Here is a 20,810-nt window from a genome sequence, read left to right on the forward strand (position 1 = left end):
ATGAACCAGACTTGTGGAGGTCTACCATTTTTTTTCTGAGGTCTTGGCTGATTTCTTTTGATTTTCCCATGATGTCAAGCAAAGAAGCACTGAATTTGAAGGTAGGCCTTGAAATACATCCACAGGTACACCTCCAATTGACTCAAATGATGTCAATTAGCCTATCAGAAGCTTCTAAAGCCATGACATCATTTTCTGGAATTTTCCAAGCTGTTTAAAGGCACAGTCAATGTGTATGTAAACTTCTGACCCACTGAAATTGTGAATTATAAGTGAAATAATCTGTCTGTAAACAATTGTTGGAAAAATTACTTGTCATGCGCAAAGTAGACGTCTTAACCGACTTGCCAAAACTATAGGAATTTGTGGAGTGCTTGAAAAACGAGTTTTAATGACTCCAACCGAAGTGTATGTAAACTTTCGACTTCAACTGTAGGTACATGACGTAATAACACTACGTCAAATTTTGCGCCTCACGTGCAACACAGCATTCCTAACCTAGCCCACACAAAGTTTGCTGTGTGGATCAAGCAGTCAACAAGTCGAGCAGTTATTTGAAAGAGTAAGAAAATTTCAGCGAGACAACTCAAAGCCGAAATCCATTAAAGCCAAGATAATGCAATTCATTGCCCTTGATAATAAATCGTTCTCTGTTGTGGGTGATGTTGGCGTTCACCGACTGGTCGAGCACCGGAACACTCTACCAAGTGCGCTATTTTTCAGATGTTGCCCATTCCGGAGTTACACAGTAATAGCGTCACTGCTATTATCTTCATGACATACATACTATGGAACGCCGTTTGGGTCTTTGCGTGTCAAAAAAGATACAGTAGCACTGTCAAAGCTGGACAAAAAAGTCTGCAAACAAGTAAACACCGGCCACGAATGATGTGTTAACAATACCACGTTGGTAATAAAGCATCATTTGTTCGACCGCAACTTCTGGGGTAGCATGCTTTAGCTTGGTACCTAGCTAGCACCAATACAACCAGCCTGAAAACAATGACCAGTAGAAACTGCAGTCATTTTCATCATTCTTAGCAATGATTTAGAAATGCTTGTAAGTATTAGCTAGGTTGCCACTTGTTGTTCGCCTATTGAAATTGAACTTCAGTTCATGAAAATAAATAGCTAACCAGCTACTTAACCCTGTTGCCCAAAGCTAACGTTATAAGCAGCCAGCTAGCTTCATCTGGCTAGTGAGGCTCGACTAGACCGGGTTGTGTTGTGAAGCTAGCCACAATAAGGATTAGGCACAATAGTGGAATTTGCGGTTTGCCTTCTGAAGGCTAAACGCAAAGTCCACTGTTGTGGCTAATCCTTATTGTGGCTAGCTTCACATAGATGGGTCCGACCACCATTAATCAAATAAGAACTCTCTTATAAATTAGGGTTATTTTAGATGATGACACATAGCTATATAATTAGCTAGATAACTATAGCTACTGAAACAGATGTCGTGTTATTTGGCACATCAAATAGTGTTATTTGACATGTATCATTTTTGTCACGCAAAGACCCAAACGGCGTTCCATAGAAATCCTGGTTGAGAATGAAACGACTAAACATCGAAACAGCACAGCAAGTAAGTGAAAGAAATATAGGTTTTGATTATGTTTTACTGGTAATGGGGACATACGTAAATGGCAACAAAATAACTTTTTGGTCACAGTGTTGTGTGTGTGTGTGTAACCTTTATTTAACTAGGCAGGTCAGTTAAGAACAAATTCTTATTTGCAATGACGGCTCAGGCAATGCTGGGCCAATTGTGCGCCGCCCAATGGGACTCCCAATAACTACCGGATGTGATACAGCCTGGATTCGAACCAGGGACTGTAGTGACGCCTCTTGCATTGAGATGCAGTGCCTTAGACCGCTGCGTCCATGTGTGTTTGTGTTAACTATTTAATTGTACTAGAATGCTTAAAAGGATGCAAACATTTTTAATATCGGGTATCGGGTTTTGTTGGCAAGGAAAATATCGGATATCGGTATTGGCCAAAAATGTCATATCGGTGCATCTCTATCTTTAACCTCTTTCTATAGTTCTCCAAAGTAACCCTCACTTCTGTAGTGCTGTAATGTGTCTGTAAGGGCTAGAGCCACTGCCCTTGCTAGGTCAAGAGAGCTTGATTGGAGCATGTCAGAAAGGCATTTGGCATCACCAAGCACTTTACAAAAGGTAACCAAAAGCCCAATGAAATGTAAATCTATCTGAGAAAAAAAGGCCCCTTGCCTCCACTGATCTATCACCACTACTTTCAAGTGTGATATCCTGTAGCACTCTCAGAACTGCTGGAAGCCTGTCCCTCCGATTCCGGCATGCCATGTATCTGCATGCCCACCTTACATCCGTAAGTCTCTGTAGTTCCCTGGGCTGCTGCTGTGGATACAGCTCTTTCTGAACTGCAAGCCACTTGAGATGAACGTACGAGCCAGATACAAAGTTATAAAGCTTCTGCAGGAGAGCAAAAACGTGAACTGCCTCAGGCACTGATTTTACAGCATGGACAAGAACCAAATTCAAACAATGTGCATTATAGTGCACATAAAATGCAAATCTTGCACTGTTTTACAAGTTTATTTCTGTAGTCCAGACCATGTTTTTCAAGGCAATCAATTATCATTTATTGAGACCTGCTGCATCTAAGCTTTCAGCTGACTGAAAGTGTAAAAAGCTTTCATGGATGGCCCCGTTGTAACATTACCTCACAACTAAAGACTTTTGTTATTTTTTCTGTAAATCTTTGGTTTCATCTTCAATTACACTAAAAACGTCACTTTCTTTTACTTTTCTTGCTATTTCACTTTGTACCATCTCAGCTAAGCATTCAAGAACTTTGTTCTAGATTTGGTGGCTTGTGTACTTAGCATTGCCACATGCATTCATCCTTTTCTCTATGAGAGGGTCATGCTTTGCTATTTCTTCACAAAATGACCATTAGACTCTCTGACCTCTCTGCGCTATATTTTGAGTGGCAGTTAATAGGAGCACATCTGCAATTGTTTTAATGTAAGCACAGTTTTCCTCCCCTTTTTCCTGTCCTCATTTATGACATCTCTAACATTGATGAGTTGCTGTCAATAGCCCTTTTATGCTGATTCCAAGCATACATATCGTTGGTATGATGCTCTGCCTTCGAATGGAGCTTAAACCCAGAATCTTTAAACAGTGCCTTTTTCCAGTTACAAAAACCTGACTGTGTTGTGAAGGCAGATTCAGGTGTATTGGACAGAGAAAAATGCCTACAGGCGAAACAATAAGTCAAATCTTGATTTACAGAATATTCAAGCCATGAATTGTCCTTATACCAGGAGCTGTTGAATGCCCTTTTCCTAGTACCATGCTGAGTTCTGGGAAATGTTTTCAAACACGGCTGTACAGGAGGGACCCTCTTCTCTGGATCTTGAAATGTCTGAAATGCACGTTAAATAATATGTCATATCTCTATGGAAATGTATAATTAAAGGTTCCACAAGATTAGATACTAACAGCTGCTAACTAAAATGCGTAGTTCAAGGTATAGGCCTGGCCTACCATTGGGTCCTTTTGGAACAGCATATCTGGTGCTTGATGTAGTTGGGAGGGGCTCGATGACATCTCCTGGCAGCTCTGGCTCACTGTCTTGCTCAGAGCCAGAGGTCTCTGTGTCATCCCTTGATACATCTATTACATTAAAAGAACACAAGAACCATTAGTGTATAATCACAATACAAATGCCACAGCCATCAAAACAAGAACACATTAATCAATAACCAACATTTTTTAAAGCGAGGCTTAATCTGACAATCTATTACAAGCTGAAGCTAAACTTAAATTCTGAACTGGGCATGTGACTGACTGCCTGGTAGATGCTCTGATCTGGTGCTGGTAGACTGGGTCCTTGTGAAGTCTGACCACACTGACTCTGTCGGTGATGATGCAAGTGCTGGTGTCTGTTTGCACCTGATCTGCCTGTTTGTGCTTCTTTAAAAAGAAGTCTGTTATCGCTCCCTTTCTTTTCATGTTTAATTGACCCTAAGCAAAAATAAGATGGTTACATCTAAGCATCCAATTACCCACATTTTAGTCCAATCTCAATCTTAATTACAAATCCCAATTATCATAACTGTATCTTAAAATCAACTACCAGCCTAAGTTACTAGTTAGATCATGGCTAGCCCTACTCTGCAGTAAGTAACTTAGCTAGCTATAATTTCTTACATCTTTACGATAGCAAACAGGCTATCTGCAAATTGTGGTAATCTTTTGAGTAACGTTAACAGATTGATAATAACAATTGTTCGTTTTGAGTTCAAGTAGGAAAATCTAACTGAGTTAATGGATTTCAAGTTGCTGAATGTTAACTTGCTGAACACTGACAGCTGTAGCCTACTAGTTACCCCACATTAGCTATCTCTCTTATTCTTCTGTATGTTCTTCTTATTCTTCTCGCAACCAACCTTAATATTCTCTCTTCCTCGATTTGAAAACGTTAAAATAAATGCTTCTTTCAACAAGAGGTGAAATGAGATGTCAATCAGCATCAAACTGCCAGTAGTGAATTACATTTTAGGGTGGCACCCCTCTGGTGCCACGCCTGTCTATCACATCATTTTATTATGGAAACCCCTTATTAGGAAGAGAGTATGTGTATGGTTGAGATAAAGGAAGAACGAGACAGGGAGCGACATTATGTTCCTGACTTACAATTGTATCCTATTTGTTGCTCCTCTTCTCTCCCTCTGTTACTGTTGCTCTAGGTCAGTGAAAGCGAAGGAAGTGATGTCGAGAGTCAGGGCTCAGCAGTAAAAGGCAGGGAGTCAGAGATGATTGGAGGGATAGAGATGTGTAGGGAGAGAGGAAGTGGAGGAGGGAGAAAAGAGTGGAGAGAGAGGGAGCACACCCGAGAGGGGAGCCTACATTTCCATGGCGTGTCTGTCTTAAGTCCCACCATTCACCCTTGTACCACACAGCCTGGGCCTAAAGTGACAGTGGCATGGGTTTTGGAGTTTAAAAGTAGTAGGAACTTCTATCTGTTTCAGAGCTTGTAATGGATCACAACAAGAAAATGGACTGAGTTGACCATCTTGACCAACTGAGGAGCTATTACAATGTTGGACGCACAGATAGAAAATGGTGGAAGTATGTGTTTTGGTTATGCTCAACATTGCCATCATAAGCGTACATTATATGGGGGACCCTGCAAAGGCCCCCTCCCAGAAACCACAGGCGCTGGTTCCTGAAGGCATTCAAAATGCTCCTTGTGCTTTCCCTTTGATATTACTAAAGTGGCAGGAAGAGGGGAGCGAAGAGTGTGAGTTCAGGGCGTGTGGATCGAGTTGTAACTCATTTGAAAGCAGGTGAAGTTTGAAGTGCACAAGAGGGTGAGTGGTGTGCATCCGGAGTGGACGCAGTGCAAAGAGTGGGAGATGTGTAGAAACCTCCTTTGGGTGCACGACGTGTTCTATGCCACTTTGCAGGATGGGGCCGTGCTTCCAGAAGTTCTATGTTGTAGGCTAAATGCAAACACTAAAGTGGCAGTGTGACGTATGAATTTGTCCTACAAATTCTTTTGTCTCTGAACAGTTGTGGTGTTTTGTATATTCTATTTTCCTGTCTCTATCTAATACTTGTTGCATTCACTGAATTGTTGTCAAAGTAGGCTACTCTTTCTATATTTTGTCAGCCCTGGTCTGTACTAAATCTTACTGAGAGAGGTTACCTACGTTTTGAAATTCTATAGTCTCTGAATAGTTGTTTGCATTTCTACATTGTTACAGAAGTAAGAGTCATTGTCAATCAAATAGCCTACTCTGTGTGCGTTTTGAAATAGTTTCTGAATATTGTCCTCTGGTCACATTTTGGATAATTTATTTATTAATATGTAAATAATTTTTATAAGTTTGGGTTGTACTTGGTACATTTTTAAGTGAGTAATTTAAGTCAAATTTACTACAATTTAAAAACTGTAGTTTTTTTTTTGTTGTTGAGTGTTAATCCTTTTTTGAAAGTGTCTTTACACAACGGAAGACAAAATGAGTGTATTTCTATTGACATGAATGTGGTGTCATATTAAACGAGGTTGTGCTCTTTAAAACTAAGTTAACTTGTAATTGTCATTTGTTCTTTGTTTTTGAGCAATGTCTGTTTGAAATGTTTGAGAATTAGCATTATCTTGAAAATACTCAGCAATCTACAGCAGCATTCTAGAATTATATTGGCGTTGGGTTAAACACTATTATTGCACACTGAGTGAGTCCATGCAATTTACAGTTGAAGTCGGAAGTTTACCTACACTTAGGTTGGAGTCATTAAAACTCGTTTTTCAACCACTCCACAAATTTCTTGTTAACAAACTATAGTTTTGGCAAGTCAGTTAGGACATCTACTTTGTGCATGACACAAGTAACTTGTCCAACAATTGTTTACAGACAGATAATTTCACTTATAATTCACTGTATCACAATTCCAGTTGGTCAGAAGTTTACATACACTAAATTGGCTGTGCCTTTAAACAGCTTGGAAAATTCCAGAAAATGATGTCATGGCTTTAGAAGCTTCTGATAGGCTAATTGTCATCATTTGAGTCAATTGGAGTTGTACCTGTGGATGTAGTTCAAGGCCTACCTTCAAACTCAGTGCCTCTTTGCTTGACATCATGGAAAAATGAAAAGAAATCATCCAAGACCTCAGAAAAAAAATTGTAGACCTCCACAAGTCTGGTTCATCCTTGGGAGCAATTTCCAAATGCCTGAAGGTACCACGTTCATCTGTACAAACAACAGTACGCAAGTATAAACACCATGGGACCATGCAGCCGTGTTCTGTCTCCTAGAGATGAACGTACTTTGGTGCAAAAAGTGCAGATCAATCCCAGAACAACAGCAAAGGACTTTGTGAAGATGCTGGAGGAAACGGGTACAAAAGTATCTATATCCAGAGTAAAACGAGTCCCATATCGACATAACCTGAAAGGCCGTTCAGCAAGGAAGAAGCCACTGCTCCAAAACCGCAATAAAAAAAGCCAGACTACGGTTTGCAACTTCACATGGGGACAAAGATCGTACTTTTTGAGAAATGTCCTCTGATCTGATGAATCAAAAATAGAAATGTTTGGCCATAATGACCATCGTTATATTTGGAGGAAAAAGGGGGAGGCTTGCAAGCCGAAGAACACCATCCCAACTGTGAAGCACGGGGGTGGCAGCATCATGTTGTGGGGGTGCTTTGCTGCAGGAGGGACTGGTGCACTTCACAAAATAGATGGCGTCATGAAGAGGAAAATTATGTGGATATATTAAAGCAACATCTCAAGACATCAGTCAGGAAGTTAAAGCTTGGTCGCAAATGGGTCTTCCAAATGTTAAATGACCCCAAGCATACTTCCAAAGTTGTGGCAAAATGTCTTAAGGACAACAAAGTCAAGGTATTGGAGTGGCCATCACAAAGCCCTGACCTCAATCCCATAGAACATTTGTGGGCAGAACTGAAAAAGCGTATGCAAGCAAGGAGGCCTACAAACCTGACCGAGTTACACCAGCTCTGTCAGGAGGAATGGGCCAAAATTCACCCAACTTATTGTGGGAAGCTTGTGGAAGGCTACCAGAAACGTTTGACCCAAGTTAATCAATTTAAAGGCAATGCTACCAAATACTAATTGAGTGTATGTAAACTTCTGACCCACTGGGAATGTGATGAAAGAAATAAAAGTTGAAATAATAATTTTCTCTACTATTATTCTGACATTTCACATTCTTAAAATAAAGTGGTGATCCTAACTGACCTAAGACAGGGAATTTCTACTTGGATTAAATGTCAGGAATTGTGAAAAACTGAGTTTAAATGTATTTGGCTAAGGTGTATGTAAACTTCCGACTTCAACTGTACGTTATATAGGTATGCAGGGTAGCTTTACATTTACATTTAAGTCATTAAGCAGACGCTCTTATCCAGAGCGACTTACAAATTGGTGCATTCACCTTATGATATCCAGTGGAACAACCACTTTACAATAGTGCATCTAAATCTTTTAAGGGGGGGGGGGGGGGTTAGAAGGATTACTTTATCCTATCCTAGGTATTCCTTAAAGAGGTGGGGTTTCAGGTGTCTCCGGAAGGTGGTGATTGACTCCGCTGTCCTGGCGTCGTGAGGGAGCTTGTTCCACCATTGGGGTGCCAAAGCAGCGAACAGTTTTGACTGGGCTGAGCGGGAACTGTGCTTCCTCAGAGGTAGGGGGGCCAGCAGGCCAGAGATGGATGAACGCAGTGCCCTTGTTTGGGTGTAGGGCCTGATCAGAGCCTGAAGGTATGGAGGTGCCGTTCCCTTCACAGCTCCGTAGGCAATCACCATGGTCTTGTAGCGGATGCGAGCTTCAACTGGAAGCCAGTGGAGAGAGCGGAGGAGCGTGGTGACGTGAGAGAACTTGGGAAGGTTGAACACCAGACGGGCTGCGGCGTTCTGGATGAGTTGTAGGGGTTTAATGGCACAGGCAGGGAGCCCAGCCAACAGCGAGTTGCAGTAATCCAGACGGGAGATGACAAGTGCCTGGATTAGGACCTGCGCCGCTTCCTGTGTGAGGCAGGGTCGTACTCTGCGAATGTTGTAGAGCATGAACCTACAGGATCGGGTCACCGCCTTGATGTTAGTGGAGAACGACAGGGTGTTGTCCAGGATCACGCCAAGGTTCTTAGCACTCTGGGAGGAGGACACAAGGGAGTTGTCAACCGTGATGGCGAGATCATGGAACGGGCAGTCCTTCCCCGGGAGGAAGAGCAGCTCCGTCTTGCCGAGGTTCAGCTTGAGGTGGTGATCCGTCATCCACACTGATATGTCTGACAGACATGCAGAGATGCGATTCGCCGCCTGGTTATCAGAAGGGGGAAAGGAGAAGATTAATTGTGTGTCGTCTGCATAGCAATGATAGGAGAGACCATGTGAGGATATGACAGAACCAAGTGACTTGGTGTATAGCGAGAATAGGAGAGGGCCTAGAACAGAGCCCTGGGGGACACCAGTGGTGAGAGCGCATGGTGCGGAGACAGATTCTCGCCACGCCACCTGGTAGGAGCGACTTGTCAGGTAGGACGCAATCCAAGCGTGGGCCGCGCCGGAGATGCCCAACTCTGAGAGGGTGGAGAGGAGGATCTGATGGTTCACAGTATCAAAGGCAGCAGATAGGTCTAGAAGGATGAGAGCAGAGGAGAGAGAGTTAGCTTTAGCAGTGCGGAGAGCCTCCGTGACACAGAGAAGAGCAGTCTCAGTTGAATGCCCAGTCTTGAAACCTGACTGATTAGGATCAAGAAGGTCATTCTGAGAGAGATAGCAGGAGAGCTGGCCAAGGACGGCACGTTCAAGAGTTTTGGAGAGAAAAGAAAGAAGGGATACTGGTCTGTAGTTGTTGACATCGGAGGGATCGAGTGTAGGTTTTTTCAGAAGGGGTGCAACTCTCGCTCTCTTGAAGACGGAAGGGACGTAGCCAGCGGTCAAGGATGAGTTGATGAGCGAGGTGAGGTAGGGGAGAAGGTCTCCGGAAATGGTCTGGAGAAGAGAGGAGGGGATAGGTTCAAGTGGGCAGGTTGTTGGGCGGCCGGCCGTCACAAGACGCGAGATTTCATCTGGAGAAAGAGGTCAAAGCACAGGGTAGGGCAGTGTGAGCAGGACCAGCGGTGTCGTTTGACTTAGCAAACGAGGATCGGATATCGTCAACCTTCTTTTCAAAATGGTTGACGAAGTCATCCGCAGAGAGGGAGGAGGGGGGGGGAGGGGGAGGAGGATTCAGGAGGGAGGAGAAGGTAGCAAAGAGCTTCCTAGGGTTAGAGGCAGATGCTTGGAATTTAGAGTGGTAGAAAGTGGCTTTAGCAGCAGAGACAGAAGAGGAGAATGTAGAGAGGAGGGAGTGAAAGGATGCCAGGTACGCAGGGAGGCGAGTTTTCCTCCATTTCCGCTCGGCTGCCCGGAGCCCTGTTCTGTGAGCTCGTAGTGAGTCGTCGAGCCACGGAGCAGGAGGGGAGGACCGAGCCGGCCTGGAGGATAGGGGACAGAGAAAATCAAAGGATGCAGAAAGGGAGGAGAGGAGGGTTGAGGAGGCAGAATCAGGAGATAGGTTGGAGAAGGTTTGAGCAGAGGGAAGAGATGATAGGATGGAAGAGGAGAGAGTAGCGGGAGAGAGAGAGCGAAGGTTGGGACGGCGCAATACCATCCGAGTAGGGGCAGAGTGAGAAGTGTTGGATGAGAGCAAGAGGGAAAAGGATACAAGGTAGTGGTCGGAGATTTGGAGGGGAGTTGCAATGAGATTAGTGGAAGAACAGCATCTATCTAATCAGCTTTGATATCAGTTTTTAACATTGGCATTAACCTTGGCCGATGCAATACCGATGTTGGCATTTTTAGCTAATATCGGACGATTCCGATATGTTCACTGATATATTGTGCATCCCTAGTTGAAGAGATTGCAGAGCACTGCAAAATAAGTGTACAAACAGTGTGTAAAAGACCCAAAACAAGCTTAAGATTTTACGACTCATTGATGATGAGCACTGTAGGACAGAAAAATAGAGACCAAAGTGATGGTGAGAGCTACCAAAGAGCTATCTTTTATCAGGAGCTTGACAGTCTCACAGCTGAGCTGCAGAGGCGTTTTTCAAAGAATTGCAAGATAATGCAACTGTATATGACTTGTTAAGCAAATATTTACTCCTGAACTTATTTAGGCTTGCCATGAACAAAGGGGTTGAATATTTATTAACGCAAGACCTTGCAGTTTTTCATTTTTAATTATAATTTGTAAACATTTAAAAAAACATAAATTCCACTTTGACATTAGTGTTATGTGTAGGCCAGTGACCAAAAAATCCAAAATTAATACATTTTAATTTCAGGCTGTAACACAACAAATTGTGAAAAAAGCAGTGGGGTGTGAGTACTTTCTGAAGGTGCCGTATGCTAAATAAGGATGTTAACCGTTAACCGGTTAGCCACCAAAAATACATTTGACCGGCCATGCTTATCAATCTATAGGTTGATTTGCATAATTTTTGGGAATTAAATTGGCATGTGTGTATTTTCGTTAGCTCATGTATCACGTGCACATGATACAGAGCCTAGTCTAAGGAGCGGAATGGCCTATCAACTGTCAGACAGCTCGAGAGCAACTCCTCAAAAAGCTGGTAGCCTACTGGAGTGAAACATGCTTTTATAAGCCCAGTCATTGTGTAACAAATAACAATTCTAAATGCAATCGCGTGTTAACTGTTTTGATGGCCACAATTTAAAAATGTACAATTTGTATTTCTCAATCTCAACTCGTAATAAAAACGCGCCTCCCATTCGCCATTCGTGTGCATAGGCTATTCTCAACAGTAGGCAGGCTATCAGCTCGTCACCCAACACTTTACTATGTGAGCTTGAGGCAGTATTTTTAAAATGTGTATTTATTTAACCTTTATTTAATTAAGCAAGTCAGGTATGAACAAATTGTTATTTACAGTGACGGCCAAACCCTAACCCGGACGACACTAGGCCAATTGTTCTCCGCCGTATGGGACTCCCAATCACGGCCGGTTGTGATGAAGCCTGGAATCGAACCAGGGTCTGTAGTGACGCCTCTAGCACTGAGATGCAGTGCCTTAGACCGTTGCGCCAATTGTTTGAAACCTGAAAGTTTTACCTCCCAGTAACGAGGAAAGTCCTACCTTGCTTCAAAGTAGCCTACCCAAAATCCATCCATAGAAAGACTTCATGCCATTAACCAGCATTTCTTTCCTCTTCTATTGGTTTTCATATCAACTTTATTTCATTGTCTGGAAGCCAAAGGAACAAAACTAGTCATGTTAGCAACCCATCCTAGTTTTTGCGATTAGATTCCCCCTCTTTCTAAATTTCACATATGTCACATATGGAACCGCCCGTTAGGTGTGCTGTTTAGAACAGTGATGCTATTGCTCCTTCTGTCCGGTGTGGCTCAGTTGGTAAGAATGTGGTAAGAGCGTTATTATTATTTATTTCCACAGGAAAGTCATACTGACACTAGGGTCTCTTTTACAGATGAGCCCTGCATAAAAACCTCAAACACATAGAGTATACAAAATTACTCAACATATTAAGAAAAACGGACACATTTTATCAACAAAAAGGTCTCCGATCATCACTCAGAACTGACCAAGGGGGACCAGAACATCTCATTTCAGAGAGCTCTGGAAGTTGTTCCACATAAAGGGCGTAAAAAACCTAACAGCAGCTTTACCCAACTGTGTGGAGAGCGAAGGGGAGTCTAGTGTTATCCAAGCCTGAGACCTGGTTTGGTCATTTGTACGTCTAAATTGAATTAATGATGATAGATACATAGGAAGTTTCTGTATGAGAGCTTTGTAGATAAACACAATAAAATGCTGCTCTCTCCTTGCATACAAAGAGGCCCAACCCACTTTTTGATACAAAATACAATGGTGATTTCTATAACCATCAACAAAAATTAACTTAAGGGCACAATGGAAAACAGCATCTAAGTGGTTTAAGTGTAGATGCTGCTGCATGCATATAAATAATATCCCCATTATTAAAGAAACCAACCTTGAACTTCAACTTCTTTACCAGCTCAGTGACATGTTTTTTTAAATGACAGTTTGTCATCAAGCCAGCCCAGATACCAAGATATTTGTAGGAAGGAACTCGCTCAATTTGTGTACTGTTCAAACTAGTAATTACAAATTCCTTTAAATCTGGGTTATGGGACCTAGGGAAAAAAAGCATGTGTTTTGTTTGCGTTTAGCACTAACTTTAGATCCAATAGTGACCTCCGCAGTGCTTGAAAATCAGGCTTGGCCAACCGATGGAGCAACACTGTTTCATATGCATTTTACAGCATTACCGATGTTATTTATATAGATTGTGAACAGTAGTGGGCCGAGTATCGAACCTTGGGGCACCCATTTATGTAACTTAAGCATGATGCCGCCACCAAGGTTGTGGGTTCAATTCCCACAGAGATCACATACTAAAAATGTATGCAATCACTGCATTGTGTCACTTTGGTTAAAAGTGTTTGCAAGTAGCATATATTGAGACGATGTTGTAACACAAATTCCGCCATATTTTTAGGCTAATGCACATTGGCATATTGGTGGTGTATGGGTTAAGAGGTAGTTGAGTTTCCTATTAGATACATGGCCTGTGCATGGCACCATTGTGGTTTACGTAGGACTAATTCTCTGCTGTCATCATTTGTAATGAACTCAGAGTTTGGGTCCTGTTCTCGCCCAGGCCTGCTACAAAACTTTACAGGGCATTTCTGAGTGTTGTTCTCATGTTTCAGCCTTTCCTAAGGCAGACACCATACCGTAGTCTTTCCAGTGCAGTGAGGTTGAGGTCTAAGCTTTCAGGTTGTTTACTGTAGGCAGGCTGTGTGTGTCTGCAGTCCTATGTGTCATCAAGCCCTGTTGTCTGTCATTAAGTTGTCACTGGTATAATTAAATAGTTCTCTGACTGTCAAAAGGCATAAAAAGAGACCACCAAACACACACTCTCGAAACACATAGCATACACATCAGAGATGCTTGCTAAAGTACACGTCACGCACGCTCAATTGCCATTGGGTGGCATGTTGACAGTTACACATTGAAATCTCACCTCTATCCCTGTCTAGCAATGGTGGATAGGTGGTAAGCAAATGTATTTTTTTTACGTTTTGAAATGTTATACTACCCTAATACTGTTGAGTTATGTGTTTGCCAGACTTGGAGAGATATTGAATAACATGGGTAGACCTGTTATTGTAATTTTTGACGTGACACCTTTGATACACATTCCTCAGTCTCATTTTACTGTGTGTGTACAAAAAGGGGTGCAATCATCATATTTTGGGTCAGTTGATAGAGAAAATGTCAAAGTTGAATTAAGTTTCTATCTCACTTGCTTTGTTTATGTTGCTGCAGCAAACAGCCATGTTGAGCATCCTAACCTTCTGTATTGAGCTGAGACACCTCAACCTGGGGAGCTGTGTGATGGTAAGATGCCCCCCCACAAATACACTCATTATCATACACTCTTCTCTTGCACCAGATAGACATTCTAGGATCAGCCTAACCCCTTAACTCTGAACCACAACCAAGAATCATGACAATTGATTCAGTCATTCTGTGTTAGCAAACAGCCCCTATGTTCTCCCTGCAGATAGAGGACTATGACGTGGTGGCCAGCATGCTGGCTGTCCGCTGCCGCTCACTGCGCTCCCTGGACCTGTGGCGCTGCAGAAACCTGACGGAGCGTGGCCTGGCCGAGCTGGCTGCAGGATGCAGATTACTGGAGGAGCTGGACCTGGGCTGGTGCTCCACACTGCAGAGCAGCTCGGGCTGCTTCCAGCACCTGGCCCGCAACCTGCAGTGCCTGAGGAAGCTCTTCCTCACTGCGAACCGCACCGTGTGCGACTCGGACATTGAGGAGCTGGCTGCCAACTGCCCCGCACTGCAGCACCTCGACATACTGGGTAGGTACTACCTCCCTCCCTCTTTCTTTCTTAATCTTAATCTATCTCTCTTTCTCTCTGTCTATCACACAAGTTAATATTAAGTCATTTTAGGTACAACCACAGATATGTTCACACCCGATATTTGAATATAGTATTTTACTTGGCGCATTTAAAACACAGTATTCCCCGAGGGGTCACATAAATGTTGCTCACTCATGTGGTATGTTTGTGTTGTTGATTGACAGGCACCCGGATGGTAAGCTCCTCCTCCCTGAGGAAGCTGCTGCAGGCGTGTCCTAAGCTCCTCCTCCTGGACGTGTCCTTCTGCGCGCAGGTGGACGCCCGCATTGTCCAAGAGCTCTGCGGACTCTTCCCCAACGTGGCCATCAAGAAGAGCTTTACCCAGTGACCTCACCCAGCCACACCCTCACACAGGGACACCGACACAGGGACACCAGGGGGAGGCACTACTTTTGACTAGTGGGGTGGAGTATTACTGGATGCCCAGTGGGTAGAATGAATTGGTCTGATGGCTGAGAGCACTGAGGCCTATTATAATATGGATTGAATGGTTAGGAGTGTTGTGTTGTGGTGACATGAGCATCAGCTGAACACCTCACCTACATCTCAACATAGTCTCCTCATGTTAAGCCGCTGAATGCAAGAGAGAGTCTTGAGAGGAGAAACTGGTTGAGATCAGGGTCACGGGTGCCAAAGCCGCTAGATTTCATCGTTGGTCAGCCTAGTAACTGACACATCTGGTGGTGGCTGCTTGTCATCTGTCCACCCCTCCTGTGACGCATTTGTAAAATGTCTGACCTCAGTGTTGCATCTGAATCTGAAATCTCAGGGTTTTTATCTTGTTCATATTGTTAAATTATTATATATTTTTGTTCAGAAACCAGCTGAAGAGCCTCCTTTATTCTGAGAGAAACATTTGAGTCCTGTTTGATTTGATTTGATTTGTTCTGAGACAATGAAAATTCTGGGAAAACCTTACATTTGGCACTAATACTGAGACAACATTTTTGGGGTGTATTTGATGTTGAATATTGTGGAAATTGTATGATTGTAAAATGATATCACTATCCTTAATTATTTATTGATCTTGTAATATATTATTGCACATCCCCAATGCTACGTTAGCATTTCCTTTAAACTGAGACTCAGCGATACGAGCAGCAGTGTGAAACAAAGATATTTAGGAATAAACGCTATACAATAGGCTGTACTTGTGAGCACCCACAGTCCCATACAGAGCATCTTCGCATGTGCATGGGATGCCGCTTCACTCTCCTGCAAATGTGATAGCTGAGGGACAACTACTGCGGAGTAGATTAGCCTCTCGCTTCACTCTCTTTGTTGTTGGGGATATCGGCCTGATATGCAGCTACTGAAATTTGTATAGCTGAATCTACCTTTAAGCAAACTTGAAGTTTTGAGCAGTAGCTAGCTAGTATGTGAGGTATTTTTGTGCCTTATATTCATGACTGAATGTGGTGTCTATGTGTCAGTGATTGTAATGCTTTGCTCCCTGCCCTCTACCAAAGTTCCCATCAAATCCCAGGTCCCTCACTATAGCTTTATTTGACCAGTGAAGAAACCCGTGCAGATCTGTCATCTTGATTGACATATGCAAAGCCATATTTATTTTTAAGCGGAATCTTATCTCCATCTTTCAATTCCCTTTTTTATTAAGTGGCAGTTATGTGAATGTCTGCTTTTTGGATTACATTTTATCTTATCTGTGGGAACATGGTCTGGTCACACTCAAATCACTAAAGTAACCTGCACAGGCAAACTATTGAAAAACACATATTAATGTTAAGACTCGTACAACGAACACACACAATGTCATCCTGCTACACAAATCTAGTTTCTCTCCTTTGTCCGGTCACTAGCTGACCAAAGTCACCACATTTTTCACGACATTGTAATGGTACTTTTATTTAGAGGCATTTATTTATGTGGACCTGCTATTTTTGCGTTGATTGACCTTTCCCAGTCAGTTTTGGATGTGTGTGTGTGTGTGTGAGGTCAAACTTTGTGCCATTTGTAGAACCTTTTTATAATGTACCCTTAACTAAGTGTGAATGTCAGGTGTGGTGTCCTCAAGACTCACTGGCAGATAACCACTCTAAAGTATTGAAAAGGTTGCATCTGTACTATGACGAAACTGTGTGCTTTCATTTTAAAATAAACTGAAGGTTTATGTCCGTCCAACTGTATGTCCGTTGAAATGCCAGGTTCGACTGCCTTGTATTTATGTCTCATTGTTGTGTCTCATCGTCTCATCGTTGTGCTGACATTACACCACCTTGTTTTGATCACTCTTTAACTCTTTAATTGGAAAGGTGCCATTACAGTGTTCTCTGGCTTGTCCCTGTAGGATAATTATTTTTGGATCCAGGTAGAACCTTTTCACCCAACAAAGAACCCTAAAAAGACAAGTGTCTTTAGATAAAAAAGGTTCAATGTAGAACCCTGTTTTCTGAGGTGCCTTTATCATGAGCGGAGACTCAACAGTAATGACTATATTGAAGAGTAGGGGTAAGGTCATCTTGTCTGATGACTCCAACTGAATCTTTTTCGCTGCTCTATCGTTTGCTACAAACTTCAGTCTGAGATTGCTATCATTGAAGTCGTTTGTGGTGACGTCAAAAGGACGGGTGTTGTACCAAACAATGTAATCAGCGATTGGATCATCTCTAACCAATCGGAGTAACAAAGCCAATGACACATTTTCAAACCTTCGCTTTACACATAGGCGTGTGTTCACACGCGTGTGTTCTGGCTCTTGCCCAGCCCATCGTTTTCTGGGACCAATCAGAACGGTTCATGTTTTTTCCCGTTCTAGAAATTGTCATGTAGGTACTCCGATCCAGACTCATTGCAGAGAAGAGACATCTGTGGGCGTGGCGTAGCATTTGGCCGGAACACGGCGTTTGGGTAGCCAGGCAAAGGGCCATCTTGTGTTTCTGGAACAACTAGAGGCCATTAGTCAGGTTGACTGGGAGTTCAGCATTAGCCTTAACCCTCTGCCGTTTTACTGCCTATTAATACTACAGGGAGAAGTGACATTCGCTTGTCTCCTTAATTGCCTTTTAATGAATTGTTTATGCCCGGGTTTAATGATGTATATTGTGGCCCTGTAATGTGCCCTAATGATGGAGAACGAGGCGGCCGCCGATGAAGTATTAATTTGGACTGCCTCCCCGATGATTACTGCGCCACCGCCTCTGCCTGTCCCCCCCACACAAAACGTGATTCGTGGAGACTTTCCGCTCGATGCAGCGGCTTGATTTTTCACTGTCTTGCTCTACTATAATCCTGATGCATCCGCAGGGGATCCTCAGCAATTAGTTTAGCTTGTATTTGTTTTGCAAGAGCCAGGCCAGATGAATCTAGAAGAATAAAGTCTGGATGAAATTATTGCCTCAAATTAAAAGTTCTGAAGTCAAATGTTTGAACCCTAAACAAGTGAGGAGCAAGATGTTAACTGTCCCAACAGATGATGTTGAACTATTATGGTTACTGCTGGTCTAACAAGCAAATATCTAAGCATGGCATAATGAGAGCTTCCACACTACTGAGCCAAACCAAACCAAGCTTGGCCTGGTTATGGATCCATCATAGTTGCTGGAACTAGGCGGGAAAGGATCATGTGAAAAGAAAATATCTGAGCCAACACAGGTCGGATCTTGTTGGCACACTTGCGTGAAAAAGCAGTGCTTGGATCAGTGATGTCACTGTTGGAAATTTCCATGTCCAAGCTGTAGTTTTTTCAGAATGGTGGTGTTCCTTTGATGTTAATTTTATGGTTTCTACTAGTTACCACAGCCACAAAGTCAAAATGGGCTATATCTGATTTTATGGATGATTTCTGATGTAAAATGCATGTTTCTGTAGGTTGCCAAACCTTTTGTAGTTTTTTTTTTTCAGACACAAATTACAAACAAAAATATTCCACTCAAGATTATGCAAACAATATTATGCAATTTTAAAACGATTACATTATTAAACATAATTTCGCAAACATAAAAGAACAGTATAATCTCTTGTAGGGAGATTCTGTGTGTAGACGAAAGAATCAGTTGGAAGTGAATGGGATGCGTGAGATAACAAGCAGCAGTAGTTCTGTTATTTTGGATGTTTTAGGATTGGGCGAAGGCAGTGCTTATTCAAGTGCTTTGCCCGTGGTGGGGCTTTGGCTTTGTGAGATTGGAGACTTTGGTCCCAATTCAATCAAATCATCTTTAGTCGAAATCCGCATAGCTGATGTTTTGACAGTGTAAGAGGTGGGACTGTTTTAGAGCTGTCAAATCCACAAGCGGCTCCCAGCATTATACCTAAAGCAGACATTGCCATTGGTTGCACTGAGTCGCATTAAGAGAAATCCCATACAGCTGAGCTTACAGGTTCTAACACTAGAATGTGAAATTGTGTATACACCTCCATTAAGCTGATAGAAATCCTCATGATCACATTTAATGATTTTCAATTTGAGCGTCATTATTTCTATGGGACGGGTGTGGCTTCGTGACAATGATCACAAGAGCAGCTCCTCACCGATTTGACAGCTCCAACACAGTTCCACCTCTTACATCGCCAAAACATCAGCTATGCGGGTTTTGGCTATCGCCGGTTAGTGCTTGATCTGATTGAATCTAGGCCTTCATCTTTGCCGGAACTCTCAACTTCTAACACGTATAGTCCCAGAAGTGAATCCTGCAACTGACCAAATTACACAAGATTTTACTTCTGGGTTAACTGAGATTACATAAATTAACATAATAATTACAAATTACAACATTGTTGACAAGCATTTCAAAGTCCAATGGTACGAATTGGAATTCGTAACATGTCTTCTTTTTTTCCCAGGATGTAACATCATACGAATTGGATGACGTCGCACACAATTGGGCAAAATCTTTGGGGACCGTTTATACAAAACCACTGTAGTACCTGCCACAGAAGAGGATGTTCTGACTACTGTTGTGGCGGAGGAAGAACAGAAAGTGTGGTCGGCTTTGAAGGTACGTATATTATGCTTTCTTAACATTACTGATCGGGGTCACAGCCTTGTGGCAGCCGCAGCCTCTGCGCTTTCCTCATTCACCTCTACAAAGGCCTTGTGCACCACCTCAGACATCTCCAGGTTGTTGGGTGACACCTGAGAAATTGCTCCTGAACCCTTCAAAGGAGTCCATCATGCCCATGCTGACCAGAATGGCTTTCAGGTTCAGTCTGGACAAGTGCATATGTCCCACGTGGGCCTGGTCCATGCAACAAAGTTATAATACGTGAACTCCCTCACCAGCTTCTCCAGCCCAGTTTGTCCTCTATCTCTTCCGGGAGCATGCTCAGATTGCTCCAGAATCTGGCAGTTGACGTCAGGGATTAAGGTCAAGCAGAACATGCTCTCCTGATACGCAATTTTCACTGGCTTACTCAAATGTTCTCTCACCTTGAACTGAGCTTCTCTGGTGGATCTCTTCTTGAACTGCTTTCCTCACTTGCCCTTGAAATAAATGACATTCACCAACAAGTTTTGGTTGTTGACAGCTCCCTTTTGCAACCGGTCCTGGAGTTTTCCCTTTGTCTTTTTATCCACCCAGTTGTTAATGTTAACCCTCCACATTGGACTCGGAAGTCGACAGACTCTAACCTGGCACCGTAGTACTTCCTAGTTTCACAGAGGAAAGCTTTTGAAAAGGCTTTGCCAGGTTCAGTGCATGGGGGTAGTGCGTACGGGACCCAGACAGGAGTTTTCTGAACACCTCAGCTTTGTGGAGGGGCAGAGCCTCTAACATCCATGTGGCAGTATTGCTCCTGGCCCCACTATTGGCCCCTGGCCACTCCAAACAGGCGGTTGGCCAGGCTCAGTGTTTATGGGGTTTGTCTTTGTTCAGCTCAGACAGGAGCTGGATGTCACCCTCAGCTTTTTGGAGGTGCAGCGCCTCTGACATCTGTGTAGCAGTATTGCCCTTGGCCTCAAGGAATACCATAGCCAAAGCAGAGGAGATTTGTATTTATTATGGATCCCCATTGCAGCTACTCTTCCTGGGGTCCAGCAAAATTAAGGCAGTTTATACAATTTAAAAACATTACAATACATTCACAGACTTTGTTCCCTCAGGCCCCTACTCCACCACTACCACATATATTCAGTAACAAATCCATGTGTATGTGTGCCTATGTTTGTGTTGCTTCACAGTCCCCGCTGTTCCATAAAGTGTTTTTTTATCTGTTTTTTAAATCTAATTTTACTGCTTGCATGAGTTACTTGATGTGTAATAGAGTTCCATGTAGTCATGGCTCTATCTAGTACTGTGCACCTTCCATAGTCTGTTCTGGACTTGGGGA

The 20,810-nt window shown here is 42.9% G+C and overlaps 1 protein-coding gene and 1 pseudogene across 1 annotated transcript in view; one reads left to right on the forward strand and one right to left on the reverse strand.

Annotated features, from left to right (window-relative positions):
- Positions 1 to 16,667, forward strand: part of LOC106584038 (F-box/LRR-repeat protein 4-like) — a 33,771-nt gene extending 17,104 nt beyond the window's left edge. The window contains exons 7-9 of the mRNA XM_014168851.3: positions 13,912 to 13,983; positions 14,150 to 14,462; positions 14,690 to 16,667. Coding sequence (XP_014024326.1) covers positions 13,912 to 13,983; positions 14,150 to 14,462; positions 14,690 to 14,853 — 549 coding nt within the window. The 3' untranslated portion in view covers positions 14,854 to 16,667. The remainder of the gene's footprint in view (positions 1 to 13,911; positions 13,984 to 14,149; positions 14,463 to 14,689) is intronic.
- A 2,720-nt stretch (positions 16,668 to 19,387) lies between these two features.
- Positions 19,388 to 20,085, reverse strand: LOC123737230 (leukocyte elastase inhibitor pseudogene; annotated as a pseudogene).
- Positions 20,086 to 20,810: the final 725 nt, after the last annotated feature.

Source organism: Salmo salar, chromosome 02, assembly GCF_965601325.2.
Source record: "Salmo salar chromosome 02, fSalSal1, whole genome shotgun sequence".
NCBI classification, from domain to species: Eukaryota; Metazoa; Chordata; class Actinopteri; order Salmoniformes; family Salmonidae; genus Salmo; species Salmo salar.